This window comes from Sporobolomyces koalae, assembly GCF_050403365.1.
Source record: "Sporobolomyces koalae JCM15063 DNA, S_koalae_JCM15063T_v1_ctg6, whole genome shotgun sequence".
Lineage (NCBI taxonomy): Eukaryota > Fungi > Basidiomycota > Microbotryomycetes > Sporidiobolales > Sporidiobolaceae > Sporobolomyces > Sporobolomyces koalae.
Window position 1 is genome coordinate 131,897 of NW_027481765.1, and position 14,167 is coordinate 146,063.

Sequence of the window (14,167 nt, forward strand, 5' to 3'; positions counted from 1 at the left end):
AGGGCGTGGGCTATACTGCACGGCCGACACCTTTGCAACATCTTTCAGCAGCCGCAATGGCGCACAACTCCGTTCAGCCCATCTCGACGTCGAACTTGGTATACAAGCGTTCATCGGAGTCTTCGAATGGCGACTACGGGGGTGGGACCGGTCCAAGCCCGCCAGATCAGTCAGCGAGGCAGTACAAGAAGGCGCGAAAGACCTCGCCTTCACCCGCTGGTGAAGTCGATACTCAGCCAAAGAAGCGCACGAAGCAGATCCTCTCGTGCTCGGAATGCAAGGTGAGTAGCGCGAAGCACTTGTCAGAGGCAAAGCACCTCAGAGCAGATGACGGAACAAGCTGACTCATGTTTATCTTAACGCACACCAGCGGAGGAAGATCAAGGTCAGTCTTGCTCATGAACGACTCTCGTGTCGGCGATACTGAGCGGAACTCCACGGTGCAGTGCGACCGCTGTCAGCCATGTTCGGCTTGTGTCAAACGAGGTGCACCACATGAATGCTGCTGGGAGGTCAGTTGAGCCTCTCGCAACTCCCGCAACTCCCGATTCTCTAATACCTGATCGATTGTACAGGACGCCAAGATTGAGCCCGAGCGACAGCCGTTCGCGCTGATTGAGGACGTTGACGAGATGCGCGAGAGGCTGTCGCTGCTCGAGAAATTCATCAACAAGCTACCAGCGACACTCACGTCGACCGGCTTCGCAGAGCTGGGCATCACCAAGCTGGGGCCACTGCTACGAGAGCGCCAGGACGATCTCGCAAGTCTCGATCGTGCTTGGATGCCTCCAAATCTCCTGGTTACTGACCCTTCTCCCGAATTCTCAGGGCAAGGGAGGGCACCAAATGTTCGAGAACTTGGACCGGCTCGACAACGGAGAATGTCCAGAATTGTATAGCTTACCAGGGGAAGGATGTATGGGACCGACCTCAACTGAGCATTCTCACGACAACCTCGAGTTGCTTGAGAACGCTCTCATGATTGTGACCCGAACCCCCGATCGCCAAAAGGCCGAGCTTACCGATGCCCTCACCTCGATTCTCGCCCCTCATCCTGTCTTTGTCGACAGCACGAGCGCAACGAGATTAGGGCTGGACCTTGTTTTCTCGCAAGCAGAATTCCTCGAGGAGCGGAAACGAACGCTCGACAAAATTTTCCGAATCTTGCCAAACAAGGAGGACTCGCACCGAGCGCTCGAGCGTTATCGCCACGGGTTCCATTGGATGTTCACTTGCTTGCACTTTCCCAGTCTGCAAGCTGAGCAGTACGTCCTAATTCGCTTCTACCTGGACTACGTCTTCCCAGGGATTCACTGACGGCGGATCTTTGCTTGGCATCACTAGCAAGAAGTTTTGGGAGATGACGGAAGCGGGTCGTCGCGACGAGGTCGATCCCGCGTGGCTTGCGATATACACACTGGTCCGTTGCTCAAATGCTGTTGTTGTGTCTGCGCTGACTGGCCCTTAGTCTGACGAACTCGTTGTTCTAGGTGCTTGCGCTCAGCTGGAACGACACGACCTTTATGGAACCTTGGCTGACTGCGCAGCAACCGAAAGACACGCCCGAAGTCGTGGCAAGGAAGGAGCAGGAGGCGACGGCGTTCTATGCCGCGTCACAGAGGCTCTTTCTGCTCGCGGACCCCTACGGTCGTCCTCAAGTCCGAATCATGCAGTGCGTTGTCCCTGTGCCTTGTATGAAGGACAAATCTATTGACACCCTTATGCTATTTCTGCTATGCAGATGCGTCATGCTGTCTGCTTGCGTAAGCTCGCACGCTTCCTCCTCTGCATCGTACATAGTGCATTGACACGCTTGGCTCGTAGTGGACCGTCATCGCTGCTGCGGATTCGAGCGATTGGGGTCGATTCTCGACTTTGCTGGCGATCGCGATTCGGGTCGGCCACGCCCTTCAGCTTCACCGTCTGACCGACGATCCAGAGAACATGCCTCCAGACGATCCCGCGTGGCCTGCGGGAAAAAACTCAGTCAAACGAGAGAACGCTCTTCGGATCTGGTCTTCTTTCACTTTCTACGATCACCTCGCTGCGTGAGTGGAGCATGACCATCGACTAGAGATGGCTCGGACTGACTTGAAGATACTCGTGTCCCAGTATCTCGCGCTTTTCGACCTATGTAAGCGCGTATGCTGCTCTCGAATCAGACTTCTTCAGACTAACGATGGCTCATATTATCAGATGATAAACGCTGAACACACGACTACTCCTATTCTCTCCAATATCGAGTCGAAAGACCTCTCGCCGACCGAATGGAAGATAGAGCCGCAACCGACCTCGATCGCTACTGACGCCACGCTCGAGCGTCTCAAGTTCAGACTCGCCGAGATGTGAGTATGAAACATTCAATCACCGTCGGGTCAAGCTGATGTCATCAGCTGCTGCTTGTTTCAGCTCGCGCAAGACATTTGACCTGTACGTGACGGGCAAGAAGTCGTTCAACTACAGTGCGATTCTCGAACTCGACCGCGAGTACCGCGCAATCCTCGATAGCATGCCCGATACTTGGGTGCACGAGCACAAGGCGTCTGAAGAGAAGGACCCGTTCCTCCGCTCGAGGCGATATGGGGCGCTTCAGTCAGGTGCGACAGTCTTGATCCGGATTACCTTGATGCGCGCTTGGGCCTGATACCTCCTCGTGGACAGTTCACAACCGAATTGTCCGCTTGCATCGACCGTTCCTGTCGAGAGGTTACGCGCCCAATTCAAAGTTCGCGTTCTCGACCGAAGCTTGCGTCAAGAGTGCCAAGACGATCCTGTTTTGCCACCACAACAACATCGGGTTCATGATCAAGCCTTTGTACTCTCACTCGCTAAGCGTGCGTTTCCAAGGCTGCACCGTCTATTGTGCTGCGGTGGATTGCGCTGACGGTGTGCTATCGTATAGGCTTCGATCGTCCTCGCCGCCGATCTCTTCCAGTGAGCACGAGCGCCTTGTTCCTCGCCTTGTTGTTGATGCTGACGCTTGCCGGAACAGCCATATCGACAATGGAACGAGCGCTATCGAAATCGAGAGCAAGAAGTGCGTCGCTTCTCTTCGTACGTGGGAAAGAGAGACCGCTCTGACGACAGGTTGCAAACTTTACTCCAGGGAGAACCTTGCGCTCTCGCTCGAGATCTTCTCGGAAGAAGCCGAGCGCCGCCTCCGGTCTCAGCACCTGCGTGCCATAGTCGGCCAAGCTCGCAGAATTCTGTCTGGACTGTTCCTCGAAGTCGAGAAACGCCGTGCGCGCAGAATGGCAAGGATGGCGCACGGCAAGGGCAATGACGCTGGCAAAGTGGAATCTTTTGCCGAGGTGAGTCGCCACAGAGTTTCCGGATCTCCATGCGAGCTTCATCATGGCTGACCCGTGGTGCATCGCAGATCCTATCTCGCATAGCGCGAGAAGATCCCAATGCACCCATCGCGATGAACCAGACGTTACCGAGCGAAGCTTCCTCGACGTCACAGCCGTACAACCCTTCCAAGCCACCGCCACGAGTTCCCACGCCGGCGGCTCAATACGCGTTCCCGACTCCAACCTCTCAACTATCGTCGTCCACCGAATTGCCCGCCGAGTGGAGCCAGCCATCGTTCTACACGGGATTCGCAGCTCCAGTCGAACCAGCGAACAACGACCTGTTGACTAACACGCTCTTCACGGACCTCGGGATCCTCGATGCGAACGGACAGATGATTGATTACTACGGTGACGCGGGTGCCCACTCGCTCAGTTCAGGCACTGGACCTAGCCCGTCCGATTCGCTCGACTTGTCGTTCCTCGGTCTCGGTACTGGAGATCAAGACGGTGCGGCGAATGGTAATGATGCGAGCCAGCGTCTGTTCCAGCAGTTGACGTCAGGATGGTAGCTCGGCGATATGTTTTTCTTTTGTCCCCTTTCTCTGTCTTTGGTGTTGTACTGTCTCTCTGTGTCACACTCTCTATTGGAAACGCAATTGTCCTGTGAAACTATTTGTACGAAGAAACCTCCTGACCAGAATCGCAATTTCCCCAAATCAGTCGGAAAAATCTGCAAGGACCTCGTTCAAGAACGAACTCACAAGCAGGTTGATTAACGCGGTGGCAGAGCAGGAGCACGAGAGATGCCACTCGATGTACCCCTTCCTCGCAACTCGTCCAACTCGACGTCGTCCTGGTTCACCGCCTTCTCCTTGCCTTTGCGTGAAGGGGTTCCTGCACCAGTATGAGGTCGTCTTCGAAACAGCTTGCCGACTCCAGTCGCTTCGAGTTTGTCGACGACTTTCTCGGCGGCCTGTTCCATCCTAGTCTCCCGCGTGACCCTCCTCGCGCGTCTCATTTCGTCCTGCGAAGCTCCTGGCGCGACTCGACCGATGCTGTCATCGGTAGTCGATGGAGCTTGTCCGAGTACGAATCGTTTGTACGCCTTCTCGCCAACGAGGGCAGTCCCTCCTACGATGACGAGTACGACGAGGGTGAACCCGAGCCACAGGATCGTCCTCCACAGTGAGACGAACAGTTGAAAGAACGAGTTGAAAGTGGATGGGAACAGGTACGCGAGCGGGAGACTGAAGATGAGGAGGAGACCGAGTGCCAAGAGGACATCTTGTACGTGTGAATGCGGCGGGGACATCTCGTTGTCCGATCGAGAGACAGAGACGTCGATCGAGGAAGTGGGGAAAAGAACTCCTCTTTCAACTTGTCATCCTCCTTGCTGACGTGTGAATTTCGACTCGACACGTCGCACCTCGACTACTCGTGCTGATGGCTCCTGCGCACCCGGCTGGCTGCCCCTGCGGCGACGAAGACTCGCACACGAAACTCGAAGGCCAACTCACCTTTCTGTACCCGTTCGTCGACCGCGACAAGGTTGTTGCGCTCAATGCCGAGGAAGGCAAGGAAGCCAAAATTGTGATCCGACCGTGGGACCAGAGGAATCAGCAAGGTGCGTAGTCGTGATGCCTCGCTCTTCGAAACACCGCCTCTTTCTCGTCCAAATTCACTTGTTCACTTGGCTTGGTCTCCCCTAGATGAATGGCTCGAGTCGGACGCCGACGAGCAGCTCATCCTGCGCATTCCCTTCACTGGTTCGGTCAAGCGTCAGTGCTGCGTCTGTCCCGTTGAACCGAACGTGCTGGCTGAACCTGTCGTGCTCTCGACCAGTGCGTTCGATCCTCGTCAAAGCGGGTCCTGCAGGCTACACGCCTGACAAGATGAAAGTCGTGAGGCTCACTTTCCTGTTCGAACGTGCAAGATCCGTATTTCCTGACGTCGACTCGCTCGATTCCCTCGTGCTGCCAGTTTGCAAACCGTCAAATGGATTTTGACGAAGCGACATCGACAGAGGTTACCCAAGAATTCGACATTGCCGAGACTAGGGAAGTGGCAGAGTACATCGTCAGGTAAAGCTTTTCTGTTCGCACAAAAGTTGCCAGAGTATCTCGCTTTCGATTCGCTGATCCTGCCTTCCGTGGTCAGACCGGCAAGGTTCCCTTCGGTCACGAGCTTGACTCTCTTCTTCCCCTCGAATCATGGAGAAGACACGACGAGGATCTCCTTCTTGGGCTTTAAGGGGGAGTATTCGCCACTGACTGTCCGTGAACCTTTTCTTTTTCGTGGTCAATTCTTCTCCCTCATTCATGAATGATCCTCGGCTGACACGATCTGTGTATGCCTGGTTTTTCGAAATATGCAGCGTGATCCTAGTATGTTCTTCCAGCTCGCCATGGTGGTTTGCCCTCTTTTCTCGCTGTCATCGAAGCTCACATGCGTTACCTGCCTTTGTCCTTTCACTTCCTCTTCAGTCATCACCGTGTACGAAGCTCAAGCGAACCCAGCGGATCACGCCAAGATTCCAGGTCTCCACACAACTGCCCACTCTCGAATCGGATGATCGAGCGAGTGGCAGCTACACTGTCGAAGAAACCGGACAACCACTACTCCCAGATGCGATAATTATCAGCGTTCCGAGATGCTGTTCCTCACTTCGTGAAGGCGATTCCAGAGACTCTACAGGCGAACAGGATCGAATCGAACTCGACAAATCTGCATTGCGTGTTGTTAGTTTTCCCCCAAACGAAGGGTTTCTACGAAAGACCGTGAGCTTTCTTGGCTTCGGGAGAAGACCAATAGGTGCCGTGTGGGAATACGAATTTCGCTTTCGTCTCGTCATGCATTGCCATCGAGTACCCTTCGTTCTCATTGAGCGGAACCTGACGTGGAGGAGATGGCCTTTGGTCAGCAATTCGATCGAGTTGCGAGGTTGCCTCGTTCTTGCCTTCGAGACCAGCGAGAACACGGAAACAAGCAAAGACTCACGTTGTAGTATCCGTGCTCGTTGATCGAACACGGGTAGACAAACACTCCTTGATGCAGATGATCAACGTACTCGAGTACGTTGCGATCGTACGAACCAGACACGCACAAGTAATCAATGATCGAAACTGGTACAACCCCCAGGTCAATCCTCGAGGTCAGCTTGTGCCTCAGTTTCCAGACAGAGTTGCCAACTTACGGTGAATGACCATTTCGCACAATCCAACCCCGCCTGCGTGAGGGCATACTGGAACGTTGAACCGAGCGGCCATGAGGAGCACGGCGAGAATCTCGTTGATTCCGGCAAGTCGGCAAGAATCGATTTGACAAACATCGATCGCTTCAGCCTGGAGCAGTTGTTTGAAGAGCATTCGGTTCTGAGCATGCTCTCCGGTAGCTGAAACAGGTCAAATTCGGAGTTAGGGGGACAAGATGAAAGTTAAGGATACGGCGGTGGGACTAAATCTCGTACCGACTCCGATGCCATGAGGCTTAAGAGCCTTGCGGATTGTCGCGTGACCGAGAACGTCAGATGGCGCTGTCGGTTCCTCAATGAACCAGGGTTTGTGTTGTTCGAGCTGCTTGACGTATTCGATCGCTTGAGGTACACTGGGACCAGCGAAGCAATCAGTACTCTCATCGAGCTATACCACGGACACAAGATATCATGGCTCACTCCCAGACCTGATTCGCGTCGATCATCAAGACGGATCCTGTTGGGCCGGCATTCTTGCCGACCAAGCTCTCCGGTGTCGGTTGCGGGCGCTTCTCGCACTCTTTCGGATCGTCGATGATTGAGCGCACGATGGCAAGACGCCTGTTGTCCATCTCGACATCCGCGCCAACCTTGACTTTGAAGTGATTGAACCCTTCTGCGATGGCCTCGCGCGTGAGCCGTGCAACTTTCTCGTCACTGTATCCAAACCTGATTCTCTCGTAGGGTCAGTCACTCGAATTTCTAGCTCCTCGAAGAAAGAAAATCGTGCTCGCACCATCCAACCGAAGTCGTATACGCAGGGTATCCTCGCTGTTTGAGCTTGGCGAGTCGTGCGGATTTCCCAGCTTGCCTCGAGCGGAGCAATTCGAGCGCTTGTTCGGGAGTAATGGCGTCGGTAATATCTGGTGAATGGCCCCTCCCCGTCAGCTTCGGAATGAAATAGGTCAGATTGGGTCCGCGAGGCTCAACTGACAGCGGAACGAGGTCGCAGCGACGAATTCGTCGGGCGTAAAGTCGGCAACCAGCTGCCACAGCGGTTTCTTCTCCTTCTTTGCGTACAGTTCCCACACCGCGTTGACAACCGCTCCGGTTGCGATATCTGTAACGGCCGCATCAGGCTCTGTGCTAGCTAGGCTATTCGAAAGGACTCTTGGGTACATACGGATGACACCGCATTCCGGTCCGAGCCAGCGATGCTGCGGGTCGCTGAGGAGGAAATTCCAGACTGTGAGCATGCCCGCCGGTGTGAATAGGTCCGTGGTCGAGTAGCCGACAAGACGAGCAGCTACGGCTTCGACCGCTGCGCACACGAGCTATCGAAGCAAGACAAGTTAAGCCATGCGCCTGCGGAACGAGCGATTCATGCTGAGTGCGAAGCTCACATCGTTTCCACGACCAATCGTGAACGTCATTCCGTTCGCCTCGAGTCCATCGCTCGTCTTGAGCGTAACGTAGGCAGCGCTGTAGTCGCACTCCTTGTTCACTGGCGGATCGACGAGCGAGATTTAGTATGAGAGCATCAGGAGCACAGGAACGGGAGTTGAGCTCCCAAGCTCACTAGCATCGGTACCATCCCCATCGAGGGACGTCGGGAAGCGCAGGTCTTCGACCCTAAACTCGGAGATCGTGGACATGACTTCGGGTGCGGTTGGAACAAGTGGGGGGATGCAAGTGGATGGCTTAACGAAGGGTCGGCGCGCTGTGAAGAACCAGTAGTCTGAACAGAGGATCTGTCGGCGAAGCAAGCGACGGAGCCTAGCAGCAGATCGATGGCAGAAGCCTTGCGGAATAGAAAAACCCGCGGCCGAGCATCTGTGGGGGGTTTCTTTTATTTCACCGGATTCTCGACGGGATAAGGCCGAGTCTGATCCGACGCACAGACTCTATTCATGGTTCCGTCCGCATCCTCTTCGAATCTCCATGCTGCTCGGCGTTGCCATGCGATCTCTTGCCCCAACCACTGTCTTGCGAGCGATTATCGTCCATCCTGCTCGAGCCAGGTCCGTAACCGTTTGACGATGTATGGCCCCCGCCTCCGCCTCGACCGCGTCCCCTTCCTCGGTCAGTAAAGGATCCTCGACCCCTGACTGAGCCTCGCCCTCGACCTCGGTCCCACGTCCTCTGAGCGCGCTCCCGGACGTGCGATTCCCGGGGCTGATCGACCACTTTGATCTTGCCGAGTAGCTTCTGTCGCAAGAACGTCTCCTTGGGCCAAATCTCGAACGATGGGTGCTCGAGCAAGGTCGAACCAGCGATCGTTTCGCGCAGAGTAATAGCTGAGTCGGGTTGGATCTGATATACGGAGCGTCCCGGCGATTTGGCGGGAGGGGACGGCTGCGAACCATCAGGTCTTGTCTCGGGGTAGACCGGTCGTGCATGGAATGCGAGCAGGAGGATGAAAGGAGAATCGTCGCTTGGCGGTGCTCGGCGGGTCGATGGCGGTTCGGGCTTCGTTTCTTTGATTGGCGGCGCGGCGCCAGCGGTCTCTTCCTCTGCGGGTGCATCCTCCTGGTTGGCCGCTTTCTCTTCGGGATCTCCTGACTCGCCCTCTTCTCGAACCGCTTCCGTCTGACTTCCCTCTTCCGTTATGATACCCTCCTCAATGACACGATCTTCCGTCAGGTCGACAGAGTCCATTTCTTCGGGTACTTCCAATACATGGCCTTGCATCACTGGCTCCGCGAACGCCTCGAGCCAGGCGCGCTGAGCAAGTCGCCACGTTGCCTCTTCCGGATCAACTTCTTTGCCCTTTCCCTTTTTGTCCCGGGTAGTGAGCGCGTTCTGCAGAACTGCTTGCAGCGTCTTACTCGATGGGATCGGCCCAATAGTGACGCTCGTGGATTCAGGTTCAGGAGCAGTACGATCTGCAGTCGGGCGAGGTTGGAAAGTGACGTCGATCGTCCATTCTAGCTGTTGTTTCCTTGGCAGGCGGCGACAATGTTAGGTCAAGCGCAGGCTTCTTATGTCAAGTATCGGGCTTACTTGGCGTCCCAGCGAGTTCCGTTCTTGAGTCGTTTGCTCATGCCTTTCGGGAGCAACATGAGCTCGACACCTTGGTTCCGCGCTTCCCTGACGAGCTTGTCCTCCTTCTCGCTCCTCTCGTCGAGTCTAACGGTCTCGTCGGCTCCGAGGCGCCGGCCCTGCGGGATCAACTTGTCCCCTACGAGTTGCCTGCCAACCTCTTCAATCGCCCTACCAACACCTGCAATATAGCTCTGATCCCGCATGAGCGAGCCCCAGTCCATCTCATTCGCCTGAATCGACCTTGACCATACTGGAGGGGCGATGCCGGTGCACTCCTTGGCCGTCTTGTGCGAAGTTGAACAAGCGAGTGAACATGAAGGGAACGAGCAGGCCGGGCAGGAGTAGCGTGCTGGGTTCGTATGGCAGGTCTGGCAGATGCCCAGACGAGATGTCGAAGCCTGCGCCATGGTGCGCTCAGTAGGCAGCTGCTCGGATGTGCAAGATAATTTCTTGAATGATGAGAAATTTATCCGCTTATCTCCGGAAAACTCCGTGCGTCTTCTCGCGATCGGATCAAACACTCGATTAATTATCTGCTTGTCTACTGTCTGCTGGATGGCTGCGTATATCTTCGAGCGGTGGCAGATAAATTTCTTGATACGGTCTATTTGGATGCCGGCGCAGCGGCCGGGTGGGGAGCACAGGCGCTACACGTGCCGCTGGTCTGGCTCACCCTTGTCCAGCTCCACTCCTGTAGCGGTACTACTATCACGATGTCAGGTAAGCGATCAGATACACCATTGTAGTGGGAAGTCGAGCTGAGGTCCCCCACTTCGCTTCCCTTGGGTCACTCTCCCGCTCGACAGCTTCGCGATTCGGCCGCAAAGTTCCTCATGGCGTCTATGCACCGTTGACGACATTCTACCACGACAACAAGGAACAAGATCTTGACCTCGAAACGTACAAAAAGCATGTCAAGTATGTCGCGGCCGCGGGTGTCGGGATCGTCTGTCTGGGTTCGATGGGCGAAGCCGTGCAGCTCACACACGAGGAACGGAACCAAGTCGCTCAGGCAGCCCGACAAGCTCTCGACTCGGATCCGGCATTTTCAAAGATTCCCCTGATTGTGGGAACTGGCGCAAGCTCGACCAAGGAAACGATCCAGTTGACGAGAGAGGCCGCCGAACTTGGGGCAGACTTTGCGATGGTCATTGCGCCAGGATACTTTGCGGGAGCGATCAATAACAAGGAGGCCCTCAAAACGTTCTTTGTGGATGTCGCCGACGCCTCCCCTATCCCGGTGCGCCTCGCTTGTTCTATCGTTTGTTGAATGCGTTCTGACCAGTGCATGCTGCAGATCATCTTGTACAACTACCCCGGCGTCACAGGCGGGATCGACATGGATAGTGACTTGATTACCGAAATCGCTCAAGCTTCGTCCAACATCGCCGGAATCAAGCTGACTTGCGGCAGTGTCGGCAAGTGAGTCATGATGACCGGTGCCACATTCTCATGTACTGTGGATATCTACTGATGCATATGACGCCTCGTCTAGGTTGACCCGGCTGACGGAACTGCGTGAAGACTTTGCCGTTCTCGGCGGCTTTGTCGACTTCCTCGGTCCATCGATGTTTGCGTCTGCCGCAGGAGGTATCACGGGTACAGCTAACGTAGCGCCGGTGCGCCTGAATTCCTGGTGCAAGGGAGACGTAGTAGCATCGATACTGACATGCTAGCTTGCAACAGAAATCCTGCCTGCGTCTGTTCGAATTGGCGCAATCCGGACTCGCTGGCGATTCTCAAAAACTCATCGAGGCGTTCAAGCTGCAGTCGGCGGTTTCGAGGGCCGATTGGGCTTTGCAGAAAGTCGGCATTTCTGGAACCAAGTACGCTCTGGAACAAACGAGAGGTTACGGAGGCATCCCGAGGAGGCCGATTTTGGAGTACAAGGGTGACGGGGAAAAGCTCATGGCGAGCCTGAAGGAGATCCTAGACATCGAGAAGAGCCTGTGAGTAATGCGAGCATTTGTACGTGGGCCCAAAGCGAGAGGTTTGAGGCGGAAAGCGAACGTCGAATCGCCACGGAACAAAGGGAGCACGGGCCTCTCGTGTTTTGTCTCATATTGAAATTAACTCTTGATCACGGACCTTCGCGTCTTCTCGGGGCGCCATCGCGCACAACAATCACCTGCTCCCTTTATCTTGTGCACCGCGTATAGATCATCCCGGAGGGGTAGCTCTGGTCGTAGCCTATCCCGTCCCCTTTTTCCTCTACTCCTCTTGTCCTGCCGCTCACACCTCCTTTCGCGTCGACGCATCGATCTTCGAGATGGTTCTCGCTTCTCACCGCTTAGCGTCTTCTTCGCACCCTTACGCGAACGCTACACCAATATCGCGGCGCGATCTTGCACCTTGGCAAGCTTCAGTCCAGCAGCGAGACCAGGTCCGACACGTTAGAAATTCATCTCTCGCACACACCGCAAATCCTCCGGTCAAGATCATGCCGATGAGCGAACTCGCTGATGGCTCGCAGCGATCTACTGCGCCAGCCTCTGTCGAAAATGACAGCCGGCTTTCGACGGGGGACAAGGTGGCAGCGACGTCGTCAAGGCCTTCGAATGAGAGTAAGCAGACTCAGCCACCAGGACCAGGCAAGAAAGATGAGCAGAGAAAAGTCCGCTTCTCAGTGGGAGCTAAATATGCGGCAAGTCGTCCTATCCGCTTCGATGTGGGTCAAGAAGGGTCCTTTGACATTCAGATTCAATGTTACAGGTGCAGAACGTGATCGGAGAAGGTGCTTATGGAGTGGTTGCGTGAGCTTCATCCCTTCCCTCCGCGTAACAATCTACTCGGTAACCCGTCCTGACCTGAAATTTTGCAGCTCTGCAATTCATCGACCAACGGGACAGAAGGTGGCGGTCAAGAAGATCGCGTCATTCGATCATTCAAGTGCGTACTGCTTTTCAATGTCATTCCTGCCCGGAGCATTTTGACGCTGAAATCTGGCCGTTTGAAAGTGTTTGCGCTGCGCACACTCCGTGAGCTCAAATTGTTGCGCTACTTTGCCGAGCAGCAAGTGAGCGAGAACATCATCTCGATCGTCGACATTGTCAAGCCTGCATCGCTTGAAGCGTTCACCGAAGTCTACCTGATCCAAGTACGCATGCGGAATCACATTCCCGGATTCAACTGTGCGGATACTCACACCGGTCCTGTGATCAGGAGTTGATGGAGACCGACCTGTACCGCGTAATCAAGACGCAGACCCTTTCGGACGACCAGTGCGTTGCTTCTTGTGGCGACGTAAATGCTATGGAAGCTCACAACCTTGTCGTGATGCAGCGTCCAGTACTTTATTTATCAGTCGGTCTATTCGCAAGCTCGTACCGTTCGAAAAGCTGTGACTGACCGCGACGCGGGTTGACAGGACTCTTCGCGCCCTCAAAGCTTTGCATTCGGCCGACGTGATCCATCGAGACCTCAAGCCTTCAAATTTGCTCCTGAATGCCAACTGCGACTTGAAGGTGTGCGACTTTGGACTCGCACGAAGCGTTACGACCGCCGAACCGAATGGAGGCGAGACGGGATTCATGACGGAATACGTCGCGACGAGATGGTACAGAGCTCCTGAGATTATGTTGACGTAAGTCGTTGTGTCCTCTCCGCTCTTTGGTGATTGACAAGCTCATATTCGTCGGGTCTCCGGATGATAGCTTCAAACAGTATACAAAGGCGTACGCATCTCAGGTTCTCCCAGTTCATGATAATCCCGCTGATCGTCTGATTAAGCAGTATCGATATCTGGTCTGTCGGATGTATCGCTGCCGAGATGCTTGGCGGTCGTCCTCTCTTTCCCGGGCGGGATTGCAAGTCTCTTCGAGCCATCCGGCGCCTCCCTCGAGCTGACGCTGGTTCCTGTTCTCAGATCACAACCAGCTTTCACTGATCCTGTCCGTAACTGGTACCCCGACAATCGATGAATTCCAGAAGATCAATTCTCGCCGGTCGCGAGACTACCTCCGAGCTCTACCGTTCCAACAGAAGAAGGACTTTGGTTACTTGTACCCAAGCGCATCGTCCGCAGCTGTTGACTTTCTCGCCAACACCTTGCAATTCGATCCGACGAAGCGGTGGACGGTTGAACAATGTCTCGAACACCGCAAGTTGCTGCCGCTCGGCATCGTTACCGTGCACGAGCTCTCCCACGCTGACTCAATCTCATTTGTCGTTGTCAGCCTATGTTGCGGCTTACCATGATCCCGATGACGAGCCGACCGCACCTCCTTTGCGTGAGTTTGATCCTCCTGCGCGCGTCCATCGCTCGAGGGAGAGAGACAGAGACTGATACACTTTGGAATCGATACCTAGCCGATTCCTTTTTTGCGTTCGACCTGCAGAAGGAAGAAATCTCAAAGGCACAACTCAAGGAGCTGTTGTACACTGAAGTGATGGCTTTCCAGGTGAGTTGGTTCACGCAATCTGCTCTTCTTACGGAACCAAGATCGTTGATTGAAAACTTGGACCTGCTCGGATCTCGTAGCCGCTCGTCTAGCTCCTCTCTCACTATTACTTCTGTTTTTTGCATACCTTATTTCGTTGTCTTGAGAGAATGCCTTTCGTAATTCGAATATACCCCTTCTTACATGATCTCGTCAGCGGTGAGATCACCTCTCGATGTTAGAAATGCCCAAGAGAA

At 54.7% G+C, this 14,167-nt stretch overlaps 7 protein-coding genes across 7 annotated transcripts; 4 read left to right on the forward strand and 3 right to left on the reverse strand.

Moving 5' to 3' along the window:
• Positions 1 to 56: 56 nt before the first annotated feature.
• JCM15063_003828 (Zn(II)2Cys6 transcription factor) lies at positions 57 to 3,865 on the forward strand (the record flags this gene model as incomplete). The annotated part of the gene is made up of 17 exons (XM_076676872.1): positions 57 to 281; positions 371 to 385; positions 447 to 512; positions 576 to 774; positions 839 to 1,265; positions 1,345 to 1,420; positions 1,491 to 1,672; positions 1,742 to 1,763; positions 1,825 to 2,048; positions 2,113 to 2,134; positions 2,197 to 2,345; positions 2,410 to 2,597; positions 2,662 to 2,834; positions 2,903 to 2,934; positions 2,993 to 3,037; positions 3,107 to 3,311; positions 3,380 to 3,865. 17 exons carry the CDS (start codon positions 57 to 59, stop codon positions 3,863 to 3,865), a joined length of 2,736 nt encoding a protein of 911 aa, XP_076535854.1.
• Positions 3,866 to 4,068: 203 nt separating this feature from the next.
• On the reverse strand, positions 4,069 to 4,608 carry JCM15063_003829 (uncharacterized protein; the record flags this gene model as incomplete). The annotated part of the gene is made up of 1 exon (XM_076676873.1): positions 4,069 to 4,608. The coding sequence occupies one exon, from the start codon at positions 4,606 to 4,608 to the stop codon at positions 4,069 to 4,071; it is 540 nt and encodes a 179-aa protein (XP_076535855.1).
• Positions 4,609 to 4,739: 131 nt separating this feature from the next.
• JCM15063_003830 (PITH domain-containing protein) lies at positions 4,740 to 5,868 on the forward strand (the record flags this gene model as incomplete). The annotated part of the gene is made up of 6 exons (XM_076676874.1): positions 4,740 to 4,920; positions 5,006 to 5,074; positions 5,139 to 5,197; positions 5,277 to 5,377; positions 5,454 to 5,572; positions 5,780 to 5,868. The coding sequence occupies 6 exons, from the start codon at positions 4,740 to 4,742 to the stop codon at positions 5,866 to 5,868; spliced, it is 618 nt and encodes a 205-aa protein (XP_076535856.1).
• A 193-nt stretch (positions 5,869 to 6,061) lies between these two features.
• On the reverse strand, positions 6,062 to 8,141 carry JCM15063_003831 (uncharacterized protein; the record flags this gene model as incomplete). The annotated part of the gene is made up of 10 exons (XM_076676875.1): positions 6,062 to 6,187; positions 6,294 to 6,418; positions 6,490 to 6,687; positions 6,763 to 6,899; positions 6,967 to 7,215; positions 7,283 to 7,409; positions 7,481 to 7,606; positions 7,670 to 7,820; positions 7,890 to 7,990; positions 8,066 to 8,141. The coding sequence occupies 10 exons, from the start codon at positions 8,139 to 8,141 to the stop codon at positions 6,062 to 6,064; spliced, it is 1,416 nt and encodes a 471-aa protein (XP_076535857.1).
• Positions 8,142 to 8,394: 253 nt separating this feature from the next.
• On the reverse strand, positions 8,395 to 9,938 carry JCM15063_003832 (uncharacterized protein; the record flags this gene model as incomplete). Its single annotated transcript, XM_076676876.1, has 2 exons — positions 8,395 to 9,427; positions 9,490 to 9,938. 2 exons carry the CDS (start codon positions 9,936 to 9,938, stop codon positions 8,395 to 8,397), a joined length of 1,482 nt encoding a protein of 493 aa, XP_076535858.1.
• A 306-nt stretch (positions 9,939 to 10,244) lies between these two features.
• On the forward strand, positions 10,245 to 11,484 carry JCM15063_003833 (dihydrodipicolinate synthase family protein; the record flags this gene model as incomplete). Its single annotated transcript, XM_076676877.1, has 5 exons — positions 10,245 to 10,251; positions 10,338 to 10,771; positions 10,829 to 10,953; positions 11,027 to 11,150; positions 11,218 to 11,484. 5 exons carry the CDS (start codon positions 10,245 to 10,247, stop codon positions 11,482 to 11,484), a joined length of 957 nt encoding a protein of 318 aa, XP_076535859.1.
• A 316-nt stretch (positions 11,485 to 11,800) lies between these two features.
• JCM15063_003834 (mitogen-activated protein kinase) lies at positions 11,801 to 14,023 on the forward strand (the record flags this gene model as incomplete). The annotated part of the gene is made up of 13 exons (XM_076676878.1): positions 11,801 to 12,175; positions 12,244 to 12,284; positions 12,353 to 12,420; positions 12,489 to 12,628; positions 12,694 to 12,752; positions 12,814 to 12,834; positions 12,899 to 13,114; positions 13,185 to 13,205; positions 13,264 to 13,337; positions 13,397 to 13,630; positions 13,707 to 13,760; positions 13,840 to 13,931; positions 14,012 to 14,023. The coding sequence occupies 13 exons, from the start codon at positions 11,801 to 11,803 to the stop codon at positions 14,021 to 14,023; spliced, it is 1,407 nt and encodes a 468-aa protein (XP_076535860.1).
• Positions 14,024 to 14,167: the final 144 nt, after the last annotated feature.